The sequence below is a fragment of the Phalacrocorax carbo genome, chromosome 11, assembly GCF_963921805.1.
Source record: "Phalacrocorax carbo chromosome 11, bPhaCar2.1, whole genome shotgun sequence".
NCBI classification, from domain to species: domain Eukaryota; kingdom Metazoa; phylum Chordata; class Aves; order Suliformes; family Phalacrocoracidae; genus Phalacrocorax; species Phalacrocorax carbo.
The window spans coordinates 11,570,633-11,592,278 of record NC_087523.1 but is presented as its reverse complement, the minus strand read 5'-3'; the positions used below and the strand labels follow the sequence as shown (position 1 = coordinate 11,592,278).

Below are 21,646 nucleotides of genomic sequence, written 5' to 3'. Positions count from 1 at the left end.
TCAAGTCCCTGGCAGCCTGGTCCCCTGCAGACCACATCCAGTTCAGGCTTTGCTCCTGTGATTTTCTTTAGGAAGTTTATCAAGAACGCCTCTACTCCCATGGTTATTTTTTTCCCCAGTGCTCAATGTAAATGTCTTTGCAGGTGGTTTACATGCATTTACTCTTATGCCAACATAATCTTTTAGTGTAAATAATTCCTTTCTTTATCTAGAGTAAACACTCTGCTATATTTACAGATATTAGTCATATCACTTCCACCTGTGTTTTTCTATTTGCAGCTCTTCCAGCTCTCCCATTCTTGCAAGATCTCTCCCATCCCTCCCCAGGCTCAGGTCTGTCTTCCCCTCCATTCCAGTATGAATGCCTTTCCTAGCACTGAGATCTGTGCTCCCAGTGCCCTGCATGATGCCCTATACCCCCTCTACACCTGCACATAGGTGACCCCAGGCAACTGGGCAGGGCACTGCAGAAGAGGTGCCCACCTCTCGTCACACCCAGGTACTGGCCCCAGGCTGCAGCCCTGTGTGCCTGGAGCACCAGCTCCATCCATGGCTCCCACATGCTCTGCCGCAGGCCTCTCCCTGCCCACAGTGAGAAGGTTTTACTTCCTGGCCCTGGGTCAGGCTCTCACCAGTGACTAATTAAAAAGCAGCCATGACTTTGCTAGTGTGGCCGGCAGTACTCAGGCAGGCCCCCTTCCCTGGGTTAGCATCAGCAAGGTGCTTCCTCACAGCTGCAGCATCCTCAGGCACAGCTGGCACCTACCTTCAGAGTGGTGGGAGAGGGTGAGTAGGCTGACGCAGGAGGCACCGATGCCAGAGCCGAAGACAGTGATCCGCAAGGGATCTCCCCCAAAGAAGGCAATGTTCTCACTGACCCAGCGCAGCGCCTGTATCTGGTCCAGCAGCCCATAATTGCCCTTGGCAGCCTGGTCCCCCGTGCTCAGGAACCCTGTGGGCCAAGGGGAGCCCAGTTAGGGATAAAGAAGCAAGGGATGTCCGGATCTTCCACACCCCCCTTCCCCAGGCCTAGGGGAGCTTCTCTGGGTCCCTGTTCCATCACAACACGAGATCTCACTCCTGAGAAAGTCCTGTGAACTCTAAGCTGGAGCAGGGACACCACCGAGCTCCAGCCACCCTCTGCAGAGAACAGAGGGGCAACAGGCTGCGAGTGCAGCCACAAGCCCCAGGGAACCTCTCCAGCCAACTGCAATCAGTGACACAGTGATGGGCGCGAAGCCCTGTCCTACCCATACCACTACCTGTGCTAATACTGTCTCAAGATGCCTCCCATGTGCTCCAAGGAAAGCCAAGAAAGCATCCATGGCAGCAGGCAGGTTGGGTGTGTGCACAGCTAATGCTCTCCATGGTCTACTGTCGCCTGGAGGAGGCTTTATAAATGTAAGGAGGTGGGCTGGACAGAGAGGAACCCACTGCAGCTTAAAATACAAAGGCTCTCAGTGAGAAAGATGCTGAGAAATGCTTTCAATAGCAAAGGAAACACCCAGGATAAGCTATCAGTGTTTAATTTGCAAAGCAGGAAGCCAAAACCATGGTCCTGAGGTAAAAATCCAGGCAGGTAACCCTGGCAGGCAGGGAGCAGAGCCAGTGCTGCTCTGGCACTGGAGGTGTTCTGGCTGGGTGCACTGCAGCACTTCAATGGAAATGACAATGGCACCGTTTAAGTCTTAGTTCATTTTGTGACTTATGCCTCTTAAATTTGCACCTATCCCTTTTAAAGGCATGACTTTTAATATTGAAAGGTTGTGAATAGGCTTGTTTTTACAGAAAAGCCTATATTCTACCAGGTAACTGCCATCTTCTGCAAGAGACTGTGGAGGCTAGATGCTGTCAGAGGGATGTGCTGCCCTGGGTACTGGCCAGGAGCCCAGCTGCCCGGGGAGAGCACCATGCCAGGCTGGATGGCTAGGAAGAGAGCCAGCCCTTCCAGCAGCTTGGCTGGGAAGGAGCTCTCCCCAGACCTCCACACCTCTTGTTCTCCCTGCTTCTAAGGGAGGCAGCAGTGATGCTCCAGGCAAATCTTCTGTGTCCCCATCTTGCCTCTCTAGGTCACTGGTGCTTGTGAAAATGGGACTGCCACCCTCCTCTATATGGCATCCGACAGCCTTCGATGACCCCCTCTGCAGGCAGCCAGGCTGCAGGGGTCCCAGCAGCTCACCTGGCTTGGAGGCAGCCCATGCCCGGGGCGGGAGAGCTGCTGGGTCCCCAGGGGAGCCAAGCAGTACCTGCTGGCAGCTCACCACTACAAGCCCTCTCAGGAGGAATTGCTGGGTAAACATATTTATTATTTATTTAACCGCAGACCAATATTTGCTTTCAGCTGAGCCTGTTTGTGTAAATGAGCCTGGGGGCCCAGTGCCAGGAGCCAGACCACGCTGTCACCGCCCACTGGGGGCACTGCCATGTGGCACCCTGTTTGGTGGCCAGGGTGGAGGGCAGGGGCAGCAGCCGCAGCGCAGACCCCATCCTGCCAGGCCCCATGTCCCCCACTGCCCCCTTCCTGGCTGGTTCAAGCCTGGTCAGCCGTGGGGGCTCATCCTGCTGCCCAGCCATGCTGGCAGCACAGCCCATGCTGGCCAGCCCATACCGAGCACTCCAACGCGGTAGTTCAGGGTGATGACAATCACGTTCCCGTAGCTGGCCAGGATGCTGCCGTCTATCATGTTCCCCGTGCCCTCCATGTACGAGCCGCCGTGGATATACACCATCACCGGCTTGGCCCCGCTGTCCCGGATGTCTGGAAGGAGAGGCGGTTAAACACAGGACCCTGATGATGGCTGCAGCACCCTGCCTGACAGGCAGACCAAGGACAAGGGCAATGCGAGCTGCCAGGACCAGGGAGGGGGCTTAGGAGCCAAACCCAGAGGTCTCCTGGGGTCCGCAGCATGGACCTCCAAAGCTGACCACCACTGGACCAACCCTGCCAGTCTCTCTCTGAGTGGCAGTAGCTGCTGCACTGTCCCCACACTGCTGTCCCCTGCGGGGGGGTCTCAGCACATGTGGGAGAGATGCTAGCTGGACCCAGCTGCTCTTCCCCAGAGCAGGGCTCTGGCTGCATGTGGGAGCCAGACCAGTGGCACCTTTGTTGCAGGGGGGAGTTGCAGAGTCCATCCCCAGGATGCAGCCCCATGTCCTGTCTTTGGCTGGATCCAAGCCCTTGGCTCCGGGAGTCCTGGAAGCTGGCATTGTGTGGGGGGCAGGGATGGGGGTGTGCAGGACCTGGAAGGCAGGGGGGCACTGGTGGATGCTTCAATGTCTGACTCTCCCATCCCCTTGGGAAGGCAGAAACCTGCTAGCCGCCTGGATGTGAACCCATGGCACCCCAGTGCCCAGACACAGACATGGTGATGCGGCAGACAGTGTGTGGATGTGTGTATGTCAGGGAGGTGAGCACAGTGTCCAGACAAGGACAGGGCATGAGGCATGGAGTGAGGATGGGGAATGGGACCCTGAGGGCTGGGGATGAAGGACTGCAGGAGCCTCGGGGACAGGGAGCAGCCATACTCCCTCTCTTGACTGGCCCTGTCCAGGGGATGTCCTGCACCTTCTGCCCCACTTGCCTCAAATTCTTCATAGAGCAGAGTCCAGGCACAAGGGAAGAACACCCGTGCTTGGCTCCTGGTACACCTCGCCCATATTACACAAAGGAGGCGGTTGCGCCCATCACAGAGACGGTGCCAGGTACCACATGCCTGTGGTGCCCAGCCCTCTCCTGGGCTGGCAAGCCGGCACCAATGGACTTTGCCTTCCCTTGTGCTTATCTGCACCCAGCACCTTGCTCAGGTGGGCTGGCATTGCCTGCTGGGGCTGCTCAGCCTTAGCTGCTCTGGCCAGCCGTTGCTCCCTGCCTGCCTCCCTCACTGGTGCACCACACCATCCCAGCAGCCACCCCCCACCATGGTCGCCATGGGGCTAGGACTCCCAGTGCATAACCACACCAATTCAGTGGGGATGCCCAGCCAGGGTGGACATGATCCCTCACACCCACCTAACCCCTGGCCATGTCCACTCCTCCCTGCAGCTTGCCCAGCACAGAAGGCTGCAGGGCAGGCTGATGGGTACCTCTGGCCATCCCCACCTCCAGCTGTGGCCCATGGTATGGCTAAGGGTTAGCCTCCTTCCCATACAGAAAACCTCTTCCTTCCAGGAGAATGAGGCAAAACCTGTGCCGGCTCTTTTCCTATTGCCAGGATGCAGTCAGGCAAATACACAGACCTGGGGAGCAAAAAGCACTCACAGCTCCTCTGGGACAGACATCGTCCATGTGGCAGAGCTATGGCAGAACAACTCTTCCTAGGGCAACCTGCTTGAAATGTGAAGGGCAGGAACATCGGTACCTGTGCCCATGTCCTCTCCTCCCTGCCACACACTCCCACCGCCACACAAAGGGACATCCTCGCAGCAGAACGGCAGCAACATGTGGAGATGTACCAGGGAATAAACAGCTCCTAATTGCTGCCGCACATTTTAGTGGATTAGGATTTAGGACTGTCAAGTCACTTAGGCTGAATGCCAGTTTATGCCCTGGTACAAGAGATCCTGGGGCACAGGTTAGTGGGCGAATACAATGGGGGTTTGGTACTGCCAAGGAAAAAGCTTTTCATCTGTTTCCTGGAACCCAAACGCCATCTGCCAGGCCATGCTCGAGCCACCCTGGGACCCTTGCACACTGTGAGGTTTTTACTGTCCTTGGCATGTTAGGGCTGCACCCTGGCCAACCCTTCCTCCTGCCTCTTCTTCACATCCCTGCAGCCAAACACACTACTTCACACCCTGCAAATGAACAACCCTGTTTTACTAAAAATAGCTTAGTCTGCAGCTTGCTTAGCCCTGGCTTATGTCTAGAATTACATCTGCTTGAAAGCCCACTTGCTTTGCCTTGGCTGGTGCTGATGCTCTGGTTGCAAGCAAGACCTCACTTGCATTGTGTGGAGAAGGAGAGAAGTTAATAGAAACTATGTCCAAGCAGACCTCAGGTCTCCTGGGTACAGCCAGGTACCCTGTGGGTGCCAAGGGTGCCAGGCTGCTGGTGGGGCCTGGCAAGGGTGGAGGGGAAGGTTGCTGGCTCCCAGCTGCATGCCACTGACTGTGGAGGGATGAGGCTGGAGGTGGGATGTGACCGGGCTCGAGGTGAAATGGGCCCAGGTGTCTGAGGGCTCTTCTCCTCCCAAGCTGCCATGCTTCCTCCCTGCCCTCGCTCAAGTGGAGCAGGAGCAAACTTTTCCTAAAGCAAAAAACCCCACAAGCTTCCCCCCATCCCAAGGAGGGGAAGGGCCTGAGTGCCCTGCACAGCCAGCCAGCCTGCCCCCCGCCCCGCGCAGCTGCCCAGCACGGCAGACGGACACACACAGGGGCTCCCTGGGAATGGCAGCGGATGGCAGGCAAACAGTTGCTTTGGGTGTCATGCAGTGGCAGCCTTGAGCACAGAAATACCTTCGTCTTCATCCCCGTCATTATCCGCTAAGTCCTCGCCCTGTTTCTTAGCGCTGGCTCCTAGGGACCAAACATGAGGAGACAGAACAAAAAGGAAAACAAAAGGAAACAGAAACAAAACAAAACAAAAAACAAAACAAAACAAAAAAAAAGATAATTCAAAAATAGCATGACAGCAGAGACGGTGGGGCCAGGCCTGTGCCCCACAGAACTGCTGGCTACTCACACTGCACCTCTCCCAGAGCCAGGGCGGCACAGGGTGCAGGCAGGACTGCCCCAGCAGCTGAGCCAGGATGGAACTTCCCCTGGACCCCTTCCCAGATCCTCCACAAGGAGCGCCGGGGCAGTGGGCAGGAGGAGAGAGGGCCTGGGGCAGCATCAGCACTGGCGGAGGATCAGCCTCTCAAAGCAGTCACTGATCCTCCTGCATCCCAGCCTGGCCCCTGCCTGCTCATGTACCCTCAGCTCCCTGGGCCAGGGCCAGGTTCCCTCTACCACCACCCGGGTGTGAGCAGGAGCCCTGCTCCCAGCTCTGCTGCCACCTGGGACAACTATCCCCTGCCACCAGCAGAGCCCACCTGAAGGGTTGCCCTGGGTGGCCACTGACCACCAGCCGGGGACCTGCCCATCATCCCTACGCAGTGCACAGCCTCTTGTTGTGCCTGGCCCAGCGATGCTGCATACCACCAGTGTCGCAGCATGAGACCATCACAGCACGCTGCAGGGGGCCGTCACGATGGGTGCGTCCCTGCGCTGCTCAGCTCTGTCCTGTTTAAGAACTCCCTTCTTAAAAGGCCAGTTGCATGGTTTACTGAGGATTACAAAAGCATCGACCAGCTTGCCCTGACCAAGGCAGAACCCTAAAAATATTGGTTTCCTGTAACATCCTGAATGTCTTCCAGTTGTTGCACAGCCCTCAGCAAATCTGCGAAGCCAGGGCACGGGCCGGGCCAGGCCAGCAGCCCCAGCCCAGTGCTGTGGGATGCTGTTGCGGATGGCGTGGACTAAGTGCGACGCTCCCTGAGCTGCATGCAGCCAGCATGAGCCAGTGGGCTGGTGGGGAGCAGACACAGTGCAGACCTGTCCTGAGGCCCCATTGCTGCAAAGGGTTGCATGCCCTTGTGGGCACAAAGCCGAGTGGTGCCACCCCTGTGCCCTGTGGCCCTGAATTACAGGAAAAGGCCATAGTCTCCTTATCCCCTTATAGCTGCAGACCAGCACCTGAGGTCCTCTGCTCCTTAATGCCTGAACTGAAAAGGTTCCCTGGGTGATGGCGACCTCAGGGGTGACAGCATGGTTTCCCCTGGGCAGGACTCCCACGCTGTGCCCACGCTGCCCAGCAACCACCCCAGACGCACAGGGCTAGGAGGCCCCTCCAGGCACCCAGCTGATCCCAGGGCCCCACTGCTGTCACCAACCAGCCCCATTGCCATCACAGCAAGAGTTTTGCATGGCCTCCAGCAAAGCTCCTGCAAGCGAGGGGCAGCCCTGTGGCTGGATGAAACTACGACAAGGCAAGAACAAAACTGGCCAGGAAGACAAAATCAGGGACTCAACCTCACTGAGACTCTGGGAGTGGGATCCCGCAGGTGACACAGGAGACAGATAACAGGGCTGGCAGCATAGGGGGTGGCAGGATTTGAATTCAGAAGGAATTTGTGATGGTGGATTGAGAGGTCTGAACAGGCTGTGGGGCAGCTCCATCAGGGCAAGAAGCTTTCACAACACCTTAAGCAGCCGTGACTTGCTGGAGAATGTCTGGAGGAGCAACGACCAGAAGTCTAGAAAAATTCAGCAGGCAAAAGTTTGCAGGAGGCTGTGTCACATGAAACCTGGGAGCAGAGGAGTGATGGGAGCTAAAGCAGCATCCCAACGCATGAAAGGCCACTGTGAGATGGTGATGTGGAAGAGCAACTCCTTCTCTGCTGCGCAGAGCACAGGCAACCCCAGAGCTACACGAGGAAGCTGGAAGCTGGATGAGAAGAAAACCTTCCTGACAGAAAGGGCAGGAAAGTGCTGGAAGACATGGCCTGGGAGGTATTTAAGGCCAGGCGAGACACACTGCCAGGAAGAGGTGAGGTAGCGCTGCTCCTGCCTGGGACAGGGATGGATCTGCTGTCTCCAGAGCCATCCTGATTTCCTCCGACTTGGAGTTTACCTCCTGACCTACCCGCTCCATTCCTGAGCCCTGCCTCCTCGCCTCCTGCTTCACCACCCAGCCATCCCCTGAGCTCCTCCCACAATTCTCCTGTCTTCACCCAATGCCACCCCCCATCCCTGCCATCTCTTGCCCCAGCACCCCAGGCTCAGCATCCCCCCTTCCTGCTGCGTCCTTCCCACGCGCTCCCTTCCCAGTCCACCTGCCAGCTGCACGCTTGGCCAGGCGCGTGCGGCTGCCCAGCCTGTTTGCAGGAGGCTGCAGGCTTGACCTACTGCATCTTCATTAGGAAGAGCTGCAAGACCAGAAAGCACTTAAATGACAAAGTAGTCATGCAATATTTGCTAACCAGTGCTATGCGCCAATCTCCTTGGTACTGCTCAGGGATAGGGATTTTTCTCTAATGAAGACCACAGACAGCAAGCCTTCATCTGCACTATGCTTCAGAGCTGTGAAGCCAGTCACAGGCAGCTGGAGATCCCTTTCCACTGCCAAGGGCCCTGGTGCTGTTAAAGCCATGGGACCAGCCAGGCTGCAACCCTACAGCCTGATCTCTTTCAGGGGACGAAAGTCTCCATGCAGACAGGGATGGAGGAACCGGCTATGAGGAGCTGTCAGGCTGTAAGAGAGGGCAGTGACAACATCCCTGTGATCTGAGCAGCTGTCCTGGCTGAGCAGGGAGGAATCCAGCAGGAGGCCACCACCCTCGATCTTCAAGATGGATGGGACAAGCCTAAAGCAACCTAAGCTTCACATACCACAGAAAGGATGGTAGAAAGCAGCACTGGGAAGCTAAGCAAAGCAGGAGCACAGTAACACAGGCCACAGGGAAGGGGAACAGCAGTGGCATATGTGTGTGGCAGATGCAAAGCACAAGCCTTCCCCATCAGCAGGAAGGTGCCAGGGTGGCTGGGGTTACAGCGAACATAGGCTGCTGCGACCAAGCACTTTTTGCCTGTTGCGAAGTTGTTCACCTCCACAATGACCCACCAATGCCCAACAGCTTTTGAAAGTAATTACAGCTTCACTTCTTTCATCCACCCCTTGCACTTTGCTCCATTGCCTCCCTCCACTGGTTATTGCCATGTTCAGGGACACCCATCCCAGAAGATCTTCCTCCGCACTGGCAAAGGCTACCATACAGAGCTCACTGGAATGGGTTTAAGCTTGTGGATTCAGAGCTGGAAAAACTGAAAGGCTTCATGGATCCTACTCTCCTTACCCATCAAAAACTCCCTCCATTAACCCAGCGTGAATGCCTGTTGTGCTGCTTCAATGTCACTTTGCAGTCAGCTTAAAGTGTTCAGGCTGATAGGAAGGATACATATGCTTTTATCTGAAGGCTCTAGGAAGACTTAAGCTCAAGTTTAGTAAAATATAAAATCACTTTCCTTGAAACAGAGGCAACTATGCTGGATTTATGCTATCTTAAGTAAACCATGCCAACAGCACTGACACCAGCACAGACAGAGATAAAGGAGGGTAAGGGGCCTCAGTCCTTGGAGCTTTTGTGCTTAGCATGGTGTGGATAAGAGAAGAGCTGGAGCCTGAGCTGACACTTTTCCAGATCCAAATGTCTGCTCAGGGTGGCCACAGGCAGCCCCAGGACCCCCTCCTCAGCACAAGCTCCCTGGGGCACCCACTCCCACACAGCAGCCACAACGCTGCAGGGAGCAGGATGCCGCAGCAGCGCTGCCACCATGTTTGATGGCCATGTGCACCAAGGCACACATACTGGTGGCCATGCTGGCTCAGCTGCTTCTCCAGGAGCAACATTCCTCGGACTGGGACTGATGACAGCCTTTGAACCTGTTGTTGCACAACCCCAAGGGCAGAGGCAGCTCCCCTGGGACCTGTGTCCGGTGACCGCTCCAGCCATCAGCCCTTGCTCCAGGACTGCAGTGCACCTTTGTGCTGCCCTGCCCCTCCCTGTCCCTGGGTGATGCACAGGAGTTATCTCCATCCTTAAGCAGACTCCATAAAAAGCACTACATCTTCTCACATTCTGCTGCCTCTGCCAGCACAAACTTACCCTCACCTTTGCAAATCACTCCCCAGAGTGGAAGTGGGGCACCAAGGTGGTGGTCTGCTCCAAGCCAGCTCTGCAAAGCAGCAGGCTTCGCAGGAGGCTGGTGAGAAGCCTTACAGCAAGGGAGCACTGCAGAAGTTGTGCAGCTGTAGGGAAGCCTCAGCTGGTACTCGGACAAGTCCGCTTCTTGGAGAGCAGCAAAGAAGCCACAATGCTTTTCCCACAGAGCAGCTGAAAGTGAATCCGAGCCCAGGAGCTGCTGAGAGCTCCAGCCACCCTTGCATAACAGAACAAGATGCTGGACTGGCACATTTGTCTCCTCAGCATCGTGGACCCTGCACAGCCCCAGCCAGAGAGATTAGGGCTGTTGCTGGTAAAAACTGGGGAGAGTTGCTGTGTGCATGGCAACCACACTTTTCCTCCTCCAAAAATTATATCCACATCCTCATAGTGTGCAGCAAGGCATGCCCAGGCTGGTGGTGGAGGGAAGGGGAAAGCATTTTGGCACCTGCCACAGCCAAACACAGGCTGGAGGTGTTGGCAGCACAAAGCAAAGGGTAGAGCTGCGTTTTGCACATCGGTACTGTACCGTGTGTGTGTGTGTGTAGACGTGCTCTTCAGATGGGCAGCATTATTTTACACAGCAAAACCTGAGCCTCAGCGCTGTCAGCTCCCCCAGCACCATGCAGGGCTAATTTTTCTCAAAGCACTGCTGCCCTGCCTTGCTTCTAGAGAAGGGACCAATGTGTATGGAGGAGAGTGGCATGTAGGAAATTTCCATATAGGATATTATTGTGGGCAACTGGGCAGGGAAACAGGGATGTTTTTCTGTCCCAGGGATAAATTCTGATAAATCCTCACTCCTTTGGCTGCTATGAAATACACTGAGCTTAGTGGTGGCGGAAATAATGAAAACTCCAGTAAGATGGGAGCTAAGGCATTTTGAAACAACAAAATACTGCACAGCTGCCTGCTCTGTGAAAGGAGAGCTCATTCACTGCTCATATGTGGCCTTAGAAGTAATAATCAAGAATATTCCAGAACGAGCCAATGTTCAAATGACACACAACCTGAGAGGAAATCAGCACTGCAGGTACATTAGCCTCACCCCAAGCATTACTAACCCAGGATACAGGATGAGGGGCGGGGGGGCATCTGTGTCTCATTAGAAGTGACTCAATTAATGTGAGTCAATGGCCACCAGAGTCATGGCCGGAGCCGATGGGTGGCACCAGTGTCTGGGTGCTTTAATTCCCAGCACATCACACCTGGATGTTCAAATCGCCAGCTCTGGGGAACAGCTGGTCCCAGAGCTGGTCAGCAGAGCCCAGTCGGAGCAGAGGGCACATCCCCTACCAGCTTCCCCGGAGGTGACCAGAGACAACCATGGATGGGCTGCAAAGAAATCCTGCCTGTGAACAGACCCAGCAGGGACAGAAAACCAGGAGGCGAGCATGGCCAAGGTGTTTTGCCGTGCCTTACATTGTCCCCCTTCTCCAGCCATAACCCAGACCCTGCTTCCCAGGCCCTGGCCATAGGGCTGGGGGCGGTGGGGGTCTGCCAGCCTCAGCAGCCGGTGGGAGGGCCGGGAGAGGAAGTGCTTTGAAGTGGCTGGCGATCTCTGGCACAGCCGGCTCCGGAGGCAGCGTGCAGAGACTCCCTAATGTGCCAGCCCTTTCAGGGGCAGCCTTGGAACTCAGAGAGATGGCGTGTGAATAGCCAGGACAGCAACAGGAAAAGCAAAGCAAAGAAACCCAACAACAGAACTTGGGGAAATGGCTGGAAGGAAAGTGCTCCCCAAACCAAGCCGAGCTGCACCAGACCTATCCAACCCCAGGGGTGCAGGGAGGAAAAGGCTGGGATGCAGGGACCCCACTGCCACAGGATGCCCAGGACAGCAGCCCCCTGCCTGCCAGACACCCCCTCCCTGCACTGAGCCTTTCAGAAGAGCTTGGCTGCCAACCACTTGCACATCCAACTTTGGGATGCACAGAGCAGCCTGGGCTCTCCCTGCCTGCAAGGGAGCCATGCAGCGGGATGAGTGAAGCATTGTGTCCAACAAGGGGCCAAACCAGCTCCCATTTGCATGTCTCCACTCCCCAGCCCAGGGTGCTGGGGCTGGGCAGGAAGACAAGATTGCTTGGGGGCAAGGGTGTCTGAGCTGCCCCCCTTGCCCCAAAGTGCAGCAGGATCAGCCCCACACCGCCCTGGGAATGGAGGCAAGACAAAGTGGAGATGTGTCTGAAGTGGAGGTGCCTGGCTGCCCGCAGGGTGACTGGAGCTCAGGGAGGATGTTGTGCCGGGAGTGGAGAACAGATCCTCGCTGGCAGGGCTGGCAGAGGCATGGGGGTAAGAGCAGCGGGGAACAGCCTTGGTAGGACCATGGGCAGGAACAGATCACGGCAGTGTTTTCACAGCCAGAAGAAGTTTTCTGCTTTTAACTGAGGAGCTTTGGATGCAAAATGACCAGGGATGCAATGGGGGAAGAGCTCAGGCCAGGTGCTTCCTTGAGCGGGTCCATACACTCCCAGCAGGGGATGCATCCCTAAGGGATGGGTGCATTTAAGTGCTACCCACCATCAGAGGCTCCCCCTCATATCCACAGTCTGGGAAGCTGCTGGTGCCAGCAGGACGAAGGTAGGAGCACAGGCTCAGCCCAGGAGAAGCTGTTCTGAAAGGCCTGGAGCAACACGAACATCCTCCTCTGACCTGACCCCAGACCTGCGCTCCCAGCTGGCACCGGTCCTGGCTCCCCCAGCCAGGGAGCAGAGGTGGCCGGAGCATCTGCAGGGCTCCTCCAAGTGGGAATTGGGCGGTGGCAGGGTGGGCTGCTCAGAAGTCCCGCAGTCTGGGTGGCAGCAGAGAGGTGCCGGAGAGGCATGCTGCAGGCCGGAGGCCGGCCAGGCACCCTCTCACTCTCTCACTCTCTCTTTCCTCTCTGTGCCTCTCTGCCGGTCGGCTTGCTACATACCTCCTTTCCTACATATTTTCTTGTTGGGCTTTCGGGTGCATTCCTTGGAAATCCGTTTTACTGTAAAATGAATAAAAGACTACAAAATAACAGGAGGCTCCACTGGCGGGAGTGGGCATGCAATCACAACCACGCTGCTGCCCTCCCACCGCCCCCGGGACCGCAGGAGATGGGGAGGGAGCGTCGCTGTGGGAGGAAAACTCTGGGCCGGCCATGCTGGGTGGGAAGGAAGGCATGATGCATCTGGTGGCCAAGGGCCCCAGGGAGAGAGGAGTGGAGCCAACCAGCCTGGGAGAAGCCACCAGCCCGCTCCACCAAGTGCAGCAGACCCACTGTAGGTCCCTTCCAGCCCACTGAAAACCCCTGGGGGCTCCCGTTGCAGTGAGGCTGGGGCAGGTGCACGGGCAGGCGCTGCCTCCTCTGCCCTCTACTTACAGTTCAGGTGGGATCCCCTACAAAGGAAAAGGTTAGACAAGGAGGCACCCATCGCCGCTCAGCCTCACCCCAATGGGACCATGCCCCGTGGGTCCCTGGTACCCCAGGCTCATCACTCTGCCGCCATCCTGCTGGTGGACGGGGGAGCAGCCAAGTGATATGCCTGCTGGTGCCCCCAACCTCCCGTCTGTACCAGGGCCCAGAAAAGGGCTCCACAGTCCCTTCCTTGCCAGACCATCTCCCCAAGGAGAGGCAGAGAGTGTTCCTCCCAGCCACAGCCACAGCCCACGCCCACAACTAGCGCATGGACCTAGGAGGGTGGGAAGGGGGGAGGAAGGACGAACCCGAACCAACTCAAGACAGAACCTGGCACTCGGCGCCTGGGGAGCACAAACCAGCTTGTCGCTCTGTGGATCTGCGGTCAGAGAGTCGGATTCAGATTTAGCAACACAAGAGAGGAACCCGTGACAATGCCATGGAGGTGGGAGGGGGACAACCAGGAGGCGTGGAAGAGCAGGAGCACGCGAGACAGAGATGGCAGCTGAGAGCAACAGGGTGAGCTGCGTGGCCAGAGAAAGCTTTCCACAAACAGACAGCATGCTGCAGGATCCACAACCACATGCTTCAAACACAACACCCAGGTGAGAGGAACCACTGCAGGGGAGGGGCAGAGCAGCCCGCCCCCCTGCCCCCCATGGGCACCCCGGTGGGGACTCACCATCCTCTGTGGGGATGTAGATGTTGAGGTACAGACAGTCCTCATTGGGGTCCTGGATGTACGTGGCCACGATATCCAAATTGGAGGTAAACCAGATGGGCAGCATGATCTCAGGAACAGCGTTGTGGATGTTCTGGGGGCAGACTGGCGAGAAGTGGGTAGCGTTCCTGATGCCTGACCAGGATGGCGGTGGCTCAGGGGGCATGAACCTCTTCTCCCCAATGGGGGGGGCAGCATAAGGCACCCCCAGGTACTGGTCCACGGGCCCCAGGATCTCGCTGGGCAGTGGCACACGCACACCCCGTAACTTCCCATAGTGCGTGTTGACAGTTGGCGAGTAGACCTGGCCCTCCATCTGCACAACCACTGAGGCAAAACTCAGGACCCAGAGGGTGAGGCGCAGGTCCCAGCCAGCCACCAGCTCAGGCACTTGGAGAATGGGGGGCAAGAGAGGGCTTCTCCAGAGTATCAGCCACATCGTCCGAGAGGAGCAGCACCAACATCCAGGCCTGAAGCTCCTGAGGTGAGGGCTCAGGGCATCCCCATCATGCCAAGCCTCCAATTTGCCCACAGGGAACAGACAGAGCAGTAGAACCGGGAGTCAGGAGTGTGCAGTGCAGCCACACCTTCTGCTGGGTGAGTCGAGAGCACAGATACAGGGAGATGTGCCACTGCTCCTTACAGCCTGCCAGCTGCCTGCTGCTGCTGTCCTGCCAACGGCCCAGCCTGGAGGGGACTGCTGATACTGTGGAGAGATGGAGGGAATTAACAGCAGACTTGCTCTGGGAAGGGTCAAAGAGCTGCAGTGCAGAAGGAGCCAGGAACCCTGGCCGAACCCTCCCACCCATGGGTGCTCATTGGCTCTGCCATTGCCCAGGCAGGCAGCTCAGGGAACAGGCAAGCACGGGCAGCACAAGTTGAGCACATGCAGACACACAGACTGCATCTGTCCATGTCTGCAGAGCCTGTCCCCAGCACTCAGGGGCCAGCCTTCCCTAGGTGAGCCCCACAGCTGCCCTGTGCAGTGGCACAGTGCCACTTCCCTGGTGGTCATCACTTCTGCCAAGCATGGCCCCTGCACAAGAACCTGGTGGCACCTCTCCCTGCCTGGCTGAGCAGGAGCCACCTGCACTCCCATGCCACGCAGTCTGTGGTCCTTGCCTCAGCTCCACCCCCCAACATCACTCACCTGTCCAGGTGCCATCACCCCGTCTCACACACCAGCAAATTAGATCCTCATGTTCTACCTAGACATCTATTTTGGCTGCTTACATGTTCTCCAGCCAGCTTTCTCCTTCCATGTGCTGCTGGCCAAAGTGGTGAGACCCCACAGGAACAGCCAGAGTGCTTCTGGGCAGTGTCCCCTGTGCCAGCAATGCAGCCTCCCTGCCACCCCTTCCCTGCCTCGGCTGACTCCTGGCCACTCAGGTAAGCCCCAGAGAGGCAGAGCTCTGCTCCCATGTCCCCATGCTGGGCTGTCGGCAGGGGGGGAGCAGATGTGGCAGCCCTCCATGGGGTCTGCAGGGAAGGGAGGGAGCTGCAGGCAGGGCAGGCAGCGGCTGCAGGTGGGAACCTGCGGATGTATGTCAGCGAGCAGAGATCCTGCGCCAGGGAGCCCTTGCTGGAGGCTGTGTGGATTTTCAGTGCACTGCCCTTCACCTCCCCGCAACGCCTGCCGCATTCAGGGCTTATGTAAGTGCCTCCCCCCGTCACCCCGCCCCCGCCAGCACTGCTGCTCCCAGGGGGACCTGGGCAAGGGGAGCCACGGAGGCTGTGCTCCCCTGGTGCTTGCCCTCACCCCGGCTGGGTGAGAGCAGCGTCAGCCAGAGGCCAGCTCTGCACCTCGGCAGGTGGCTTTGCAGCCAGGTCCCTGGTAAAAGGCACTGCTTCGTGGCAGGTCAGAGGACGCTCGTCCTGTCTCCGCCACATGTCCTTACCCTGGGAAAGATGGCAGCGGTGGCAGGGCACCTGCATTTTGCCCCAGAGCATCCTTACATGCCCACCCAGTAAACCTTTCCCGAGCTCAGAGAGGAGCAGAGTTGCCTTGGAATTATCAGAGCACAAAATAAGGGCTGTATGCAGATGGGAGGGTACAGCTCTGGTGGAGGCTCAGCTGGGCAGGAACTCCGTGAACAGAGAACACCTTATCCAACAGGGAAAATCCGCAGGGGAAAAAAAAAAAAAACCAACCCCAAACAACAAACCATGGAGGGCGTCTCAAATCTGCACTGCACATGTGCAGGCAATTCATTGCTGGTCATTAAGTAAATAGGCCCATGCTGTGCCTGCCGTCCTAATATGCCCAGGGAACACAGCAGGCTCAGAAATCAGGGTATGACAGGCATAATAAGAAAAACTCATCCCAGAAAACTATGTTACTGCATCCAGCCTGCCCGAGCAGTGAGGCCTCGCAGGGCTGGGTGTGCGGGCACATTTCCAGAGTCCATGGAGGGACCACAGGTAATGCCAGACAAGGAGAGTGGTACAAATGATGGGGAGAAGCAGTTGCACCTACTTCCCCATCCATGGCACAGGAACAACCTGAAGGCTGAGCTACCATGACCAGGGCTCATCCTGCTCTACCCCTGACCCCCATCATGTCTGCACATCATTCCCCTCCACCTCCTCCTGCCCCACCAGGCAGTGACAGAAGCACACCCAGCAGGAGCATGACACTGCTGCATTATCCCTTAAACAGCTGCCAAAGCCTAAGAGACAAAAAAAATGTATCGAGGGACAGAAATACAGCTAAGGCACCCAGAGACTCCAGGATCTCTTCTGCCCCACCACTGCCGGAGTTGCCTCTGTTGCCCCACTCTACCTCAAGCTCTGGAAGAAAACAATCATTTGTCTAATATTCCTTGCAGCTATGTTCCTCCTTCAGCAGAGAACTGACCTTTGGCTAGCAGCGATGTCCCAGGGTGCAGTGACAGCCCAGGACCCCCCAGAGCTGCATTCCTAAGTGGGATCTCAAAGGTGCTTGAGACCCACCACTCTGCCTGACATTGCTGGAAGGCAAACCGCCCAGTGCAAATCACCTGCTCAGGTTCCTTCGGGTACCATGGGTTAGGAAAAAGGTAAATTATTAATGACTGTCATATCTAATTTGTATGACTGGAAGCTACAGGCAGCTTCCAGTCTTTATGATAGTGCCCGCAACTCCCCACAGAGCCATTTCAACTGACCTGCCATTGTTTTCTCTCTGCAGGAACACCACAGCCCTGGCAGCGGTGGCTTACCAGCTGATTTCCTCACTTCCTTGGGGCTGCGGCTGCATGCTGCCGTAGGCATTGCTGCTCCACCAACTCCTCCAGCAAAGCAATTTCACAGCATCAGGCAGCACCATTCCGCAGCCCGCAGCTGCCTGGCTGGGCTGCTCACACCAGTCACTGCAAAACGAGGGCTGAATTCACCACCCACTTTGCATCCTTGGAGCAGCCACACATCCAGCATAACCACCCTGTCCTGGCACAATGAGGAAGCTCTTTTTACAAAACACAGCCAAAAATCAGCTTCTTGCTACAGCTCCTCAGAATTATGTTATGGTGATATTCCTTTGGGTTTTTGTTTAATCCTTATCCATGGTTCTTTTAATAGCATTTTAAAACCATGGAAATCTGAAGACAAAAAAACATAAGCTATGATAGAATTAAAGTTCCAAGTACACATCCTTAACTTAAATAAAATGATGCTACAGGACTTGCAACTGTCTCCAGTTATGACTTTAACGAAGGATGAGGCACAGAGGTAAGCTACGTTAGCAATAGCCAAATATGTCCAGATATGGAGATACACAGTTAAGACCCAGCAGCCCTAACGTCACCCTGGAGAGCCACGATGCCTTAACACTCAAATCCAGATCACAGTTATTTAACATTTTAACATGTGTAATTCCACATCTGGTTCTATCATTTTTAAAAGACTTTTTCCCTCCATCTACCCCTGCAGCACAGAATAAAGGCACCCAGTCTCAGCAACATGCTCCTAAGCCTTCCTATGTTTGGATTGTTTTTCAATTACAAACCCAAAAAATTATGCAAACCCTAAATCTGGAATTCCCTGGGTTTCAAATGCCTCATTTGGGATGATTACAATACCCCCGTAACACATCTTATACCCTCATATTGCTGTTCTGTGCTCTGTGCTTTCTGCTGTAACTTCATGTTAACATAACATTTAGGATGGGAATTTAGCCTTAATTTAATATTGACAGACTGCCATGAGAACCCGAGCTCAGCCCCCAGCAACCTGGGGGCTGTTGCATGTGCCTTGCATGGCTGCCTGCTGCCTCAACAGCTCTTAAGCTTCCCCTTGGTCTTGCAAAGCGTGCAAAATAACAGAGAGATCCAAGAAAGGACATTTCATTTAGGGAAGCTATTCCCCGCACATCCCATGGGAGGTGGAAGCAAAACTTCCCCAGTTTTGCCGCCTACAGCACTCCCGATCTTCCCTCCAACAGCAAAGTCAAATGCATCCCCCAGTGAAAGATGGCTGCTGCCTCCCTGCAGCCCTGTGCCAGGAGGAGCTGTGCCTGCCAACTGGAAAGGAAACCAGGCTGGCCTGGGCAGATACGGCCAAACTGGGGATGCTTAGACGAGTGTGCAGCAAGGAGCCGGAAGGATAAAGACACTGCAGGCATCCCAGGTCTCTCTGCCAGACCGCTGGTGGGGTGAGAGGAGGAAGTGAGGCTGCTAGCTGTTAGGGATGTTATTCATGTGCTTTGGAAAACAAATGCTCTATCAGTATTTCCACGGCCGTACTGTCTGCCAGACGGCTCCCTCCTCAACAAGGAGACGCTCTCCATGGAAACCTGGGCGGGCGGGATCCTCTGGAAGCCTCCCTCGCAGATGCACAGTCAGGCGTCTCAACACCAGCCAGACAAGACGGATCCACACCTTCCCTGGCAGGCGGATGAGGAAATGCAAGCAGGCAGCCTGCCCTCACATCGGACCCTTCATCAGGGTCCAGCCTCCTGCCCCTGAGCACCAGGCTCATCACATTGATGCTGTGGCTCTATGTCCTGTGTGGTCCAGAGCCAGGACAGACTGGGACCTCAAACCTCCCGGCTGCCACAGATGGATAATCTCCCCTGACAGCAAGTGGACAGGATGTCCCATTGGTCCCATAGGGACCAATCCCAAGAGAATGGCAGGAAGAGGTTTAGGTTGGGTGTTAGGAAAAGGTTCTTCACCCAGAGGGCAGTGGAGCACTGGAACAGGCTCCCCAGGGAGGCAGTCATGGTGCCAAGCCTGACGATATTAAAGAAGCACTTGGACAATGCCCTCAGAGATATGGTGTGAATTTGGAGTTCTCCTGTGCAGGGACAGGAGTTGGACTTGGTGATCCTTGCGGGTCTCTTCCAACTCAGGACATTCTATGATTCTATGATTGCACTGTGGCCACTCTGCCTTGTGCAGCTCTGCTCGCCATCTGACCCCATTGTATCATGGTGAGAGGTAGGTGGGGGCCAACCCACTCACCCCAGCACAGACATGCACCCAGTAAGCAGCATGACAAACCTCTTCCCCCAGGTGAGTGAGCTCCAAACCTTTCCACCAGCCTGTGCTCTCAGACCTCAGGCTGATGCTCAGCTCTCAGGCAGCAGCACCTGCCCGATGCTCTGCCCACCCTGCCAGCTGCTCTCCTCCGACAGGCAGTGACCCCAGCTCTCACCAGCTCTCGGTCCCATCCCACCTGGCCTGCGATGCTGCAGAGACCCCATAGGAAACCCTGGGGAATGCAGAAGCTGCAGCACAACTGGACTGACATGCTTGTATCCACATGTTCCAGTGGCTCCTGAAGAGCATCCCATCCATGCCACAGGCAGATGTTTCCCAATCTGACAGCACTGTGGGAACAATTCCCAGGACTTCAGGTCCATCACAGAGCTGGTACACAGTAATAGATAGTTATCAGTGGCTCACAGTTACACTGAAAGGGGACAAGTAGGGTCTCAGAAAGGTCTGCCCTGCTGCTGCTACTGCTCTGTTTTTCCATGAATGACCTAAATGACAGAACAGAGTAGGTTTTAAAATCTGCACATGACACCCAGAGCTTTGGAGGCCAGGATGGGAACTTGACACACTCCCGACAGAGTGGGGAAAGGGCTGAGAGATGATGGGCAGGGCTGTAAGTCACTGGAGGTAAAAAACTGCACAAACAGACCACGGTAGAAAAGACAGCAGTGTTTCTGTCAGAAGGGTCATAAGGGCTACAGAGGAGTACAAACTGAACATGAGCCAGCATGTCATTGCCACAAAAAAAGGCAAACGCGGTAGGATGTGTGAAGGGCCAGCTTATAAAGACACGGGAAGTAATTACTCTGCTCTCCTTTTAGCTCATAAAGGCACATCAAGTAATTATACTGTTCTCCTCCAGAGTACCAGTTCACTCCCCAAAAGATCTGGACCAACTGAGAAAGGCCACAGGAGACCAGCAAGACCATCAAAAAGCCTTGGACAAAAGCCTGGAAGTGTGGGGCTAGTCTAGACAAGACAAGTCAGGGGATGCTGTTTTATAACATGCAAAGGCCACTGTAAAAAAGGACAGAACAGTCTGACATTGAACTTTGTGCTAGATAGGAGACACATCATATTAAGAAAGGAGAGTCAAGTATACACCAGGAAAAGTTAAAGCACTCCATGCATATCTGCAAATCGTGCTACATGGCAGATGGATGGACCAAGCGACCCCTCAGCATCCCCTCCAACCCAGTCTCCTACACTTCTTATCATTCTGGCTGGCAGCTCTGTCACTGTCCTCATTCATTCAGCATTTGTCACCATCTGGGTTTACAGCCACCTTGGCCATGAAGCCTTCAGCATTTAGGATGCTCTGACAGAGAACACTTAGGAGGCTTCCCAGCACTGTGGAGCCCATCACATATGTCGTCCACTCCACAGAGGACTCCCCCAAAGTCCGGTGTCCCCCATCTCACTCTCCTCCTAGAGGCACATCTGCAGCACCTCTGATATCTAGGCACTACAGTCGCTCTGATGGGAGACAAGGAGAAACAGTCGCAAACCTCACCCTCATTTGCTTCAAGTGCAAGTCACATCCCTGTGACTTGCCTTTCCTAACTTCTACTCACAGCACCCCCAATATTTAAAGCAAGCTGAACATCAGAAGCCTATGAGACACTCCAGTGCACATCTTTTGCCCTTTGGGGAGGATGAGAGACCACATGAGAAGTGTCAGTTAAGTTCCTCTGCTGCAAGAACATACATGGGACAGAAGCTCTTTGACAACTCCCAGACATGTGCCAAGACCCTTGAGGACTCCCGTTCAGAACAAAAAAGCGCTACCCAAAATCCCTAGAAACAGACAATTTCAAGTGCCACTTCTGCTGGTGTGCCAATGGCCTACTGCTTCAATATGGCCTGTCCCCATTTGCTCCATGGCCTTTAATGAGTTCTTCATGAAGAAGCCAAGCCTGCCTTGGGAAGGACACCAGGGGCCAAGCAGACCTTTCTTTTGCCCACACTTCAGCCTTTCCAGACATTTTTAGTGTTGAATGCCAGTATGATGTTTGATGCCCAGCTCCAGAAGACACACTACCCAGCAGGTGAGATAGCCTGGCTCATTTCCAACTGCTGTTTAGCAGCAAAAGCTCCAAAAATGCAGGAGGTTTCTCAGTGTCACTGAGCTGAGACTGGTGATGCTGCTGAAGGACAGCTAGTGAGCACTGCAGCAGGGAAGGTGTTGGGGTCAGCACCAAATACTGCTGATGCAAGCAGAGGGTGGCCTCTATAGAGGACCCAGGGACAACTGCTTGAAAGCCTAGGCTCTTTTGGAGTGGGCTATATGCTCACCTTGAGCTGGTCCAGATTTTGACTGACCTTCCCACTCACCGCTTCCCCGGTGTCAGGTGGAAGGCCAGGG

The 21,646-nt window shown here is 55.5% G+C and overlaps 1 protein-coding gene across 3 annotated transcripts in view; it reads right to left on the bottom strand.

Moving 5' to 3' along the window:
- NLGN3 (neuroligin 3) overlaps positions 1 to 21,646 on the bottom strand; it is a 42,403-nt gene that overhangs the window by 9,008 nt on the left and 11,749 nt on the right. Inside the window, exons 2-6 of one of the 3 annotated variants that reach the window (XM_064463053.1) lie at positions 13,766 to 14,510; positions 12,613 to 12,672; positions 5,455 to 5,514; positions 2,609 to 2,758; positions 767 to 952 (exon numbers count right to left, since the gene is read on the bottom strand). In XM_064463053.1, coding sequence (XP_064319123.1) covers positions 767 to 952; positions 2,609 to 2,758; positions 5,455 to 5,514; positions 12,613 to 12,672; positions 13,766 to 14,243 — 934 coding nt within the window. In that variant the 5' untranslated portion in view covers positions 14,244 to 14,510. The remainder of the gene's footprint in view (positions 1 to 766; positions 953 to 2,608; positions 2,759 to 5,454; positions 5,515 to 12,612; positions 12,673 to 13,765; positions 14,511 to 21,646) is intronic. The other 2 variants (XM_064463051.1, XM_064463052.1) reach the window with 2 other exon arrangements.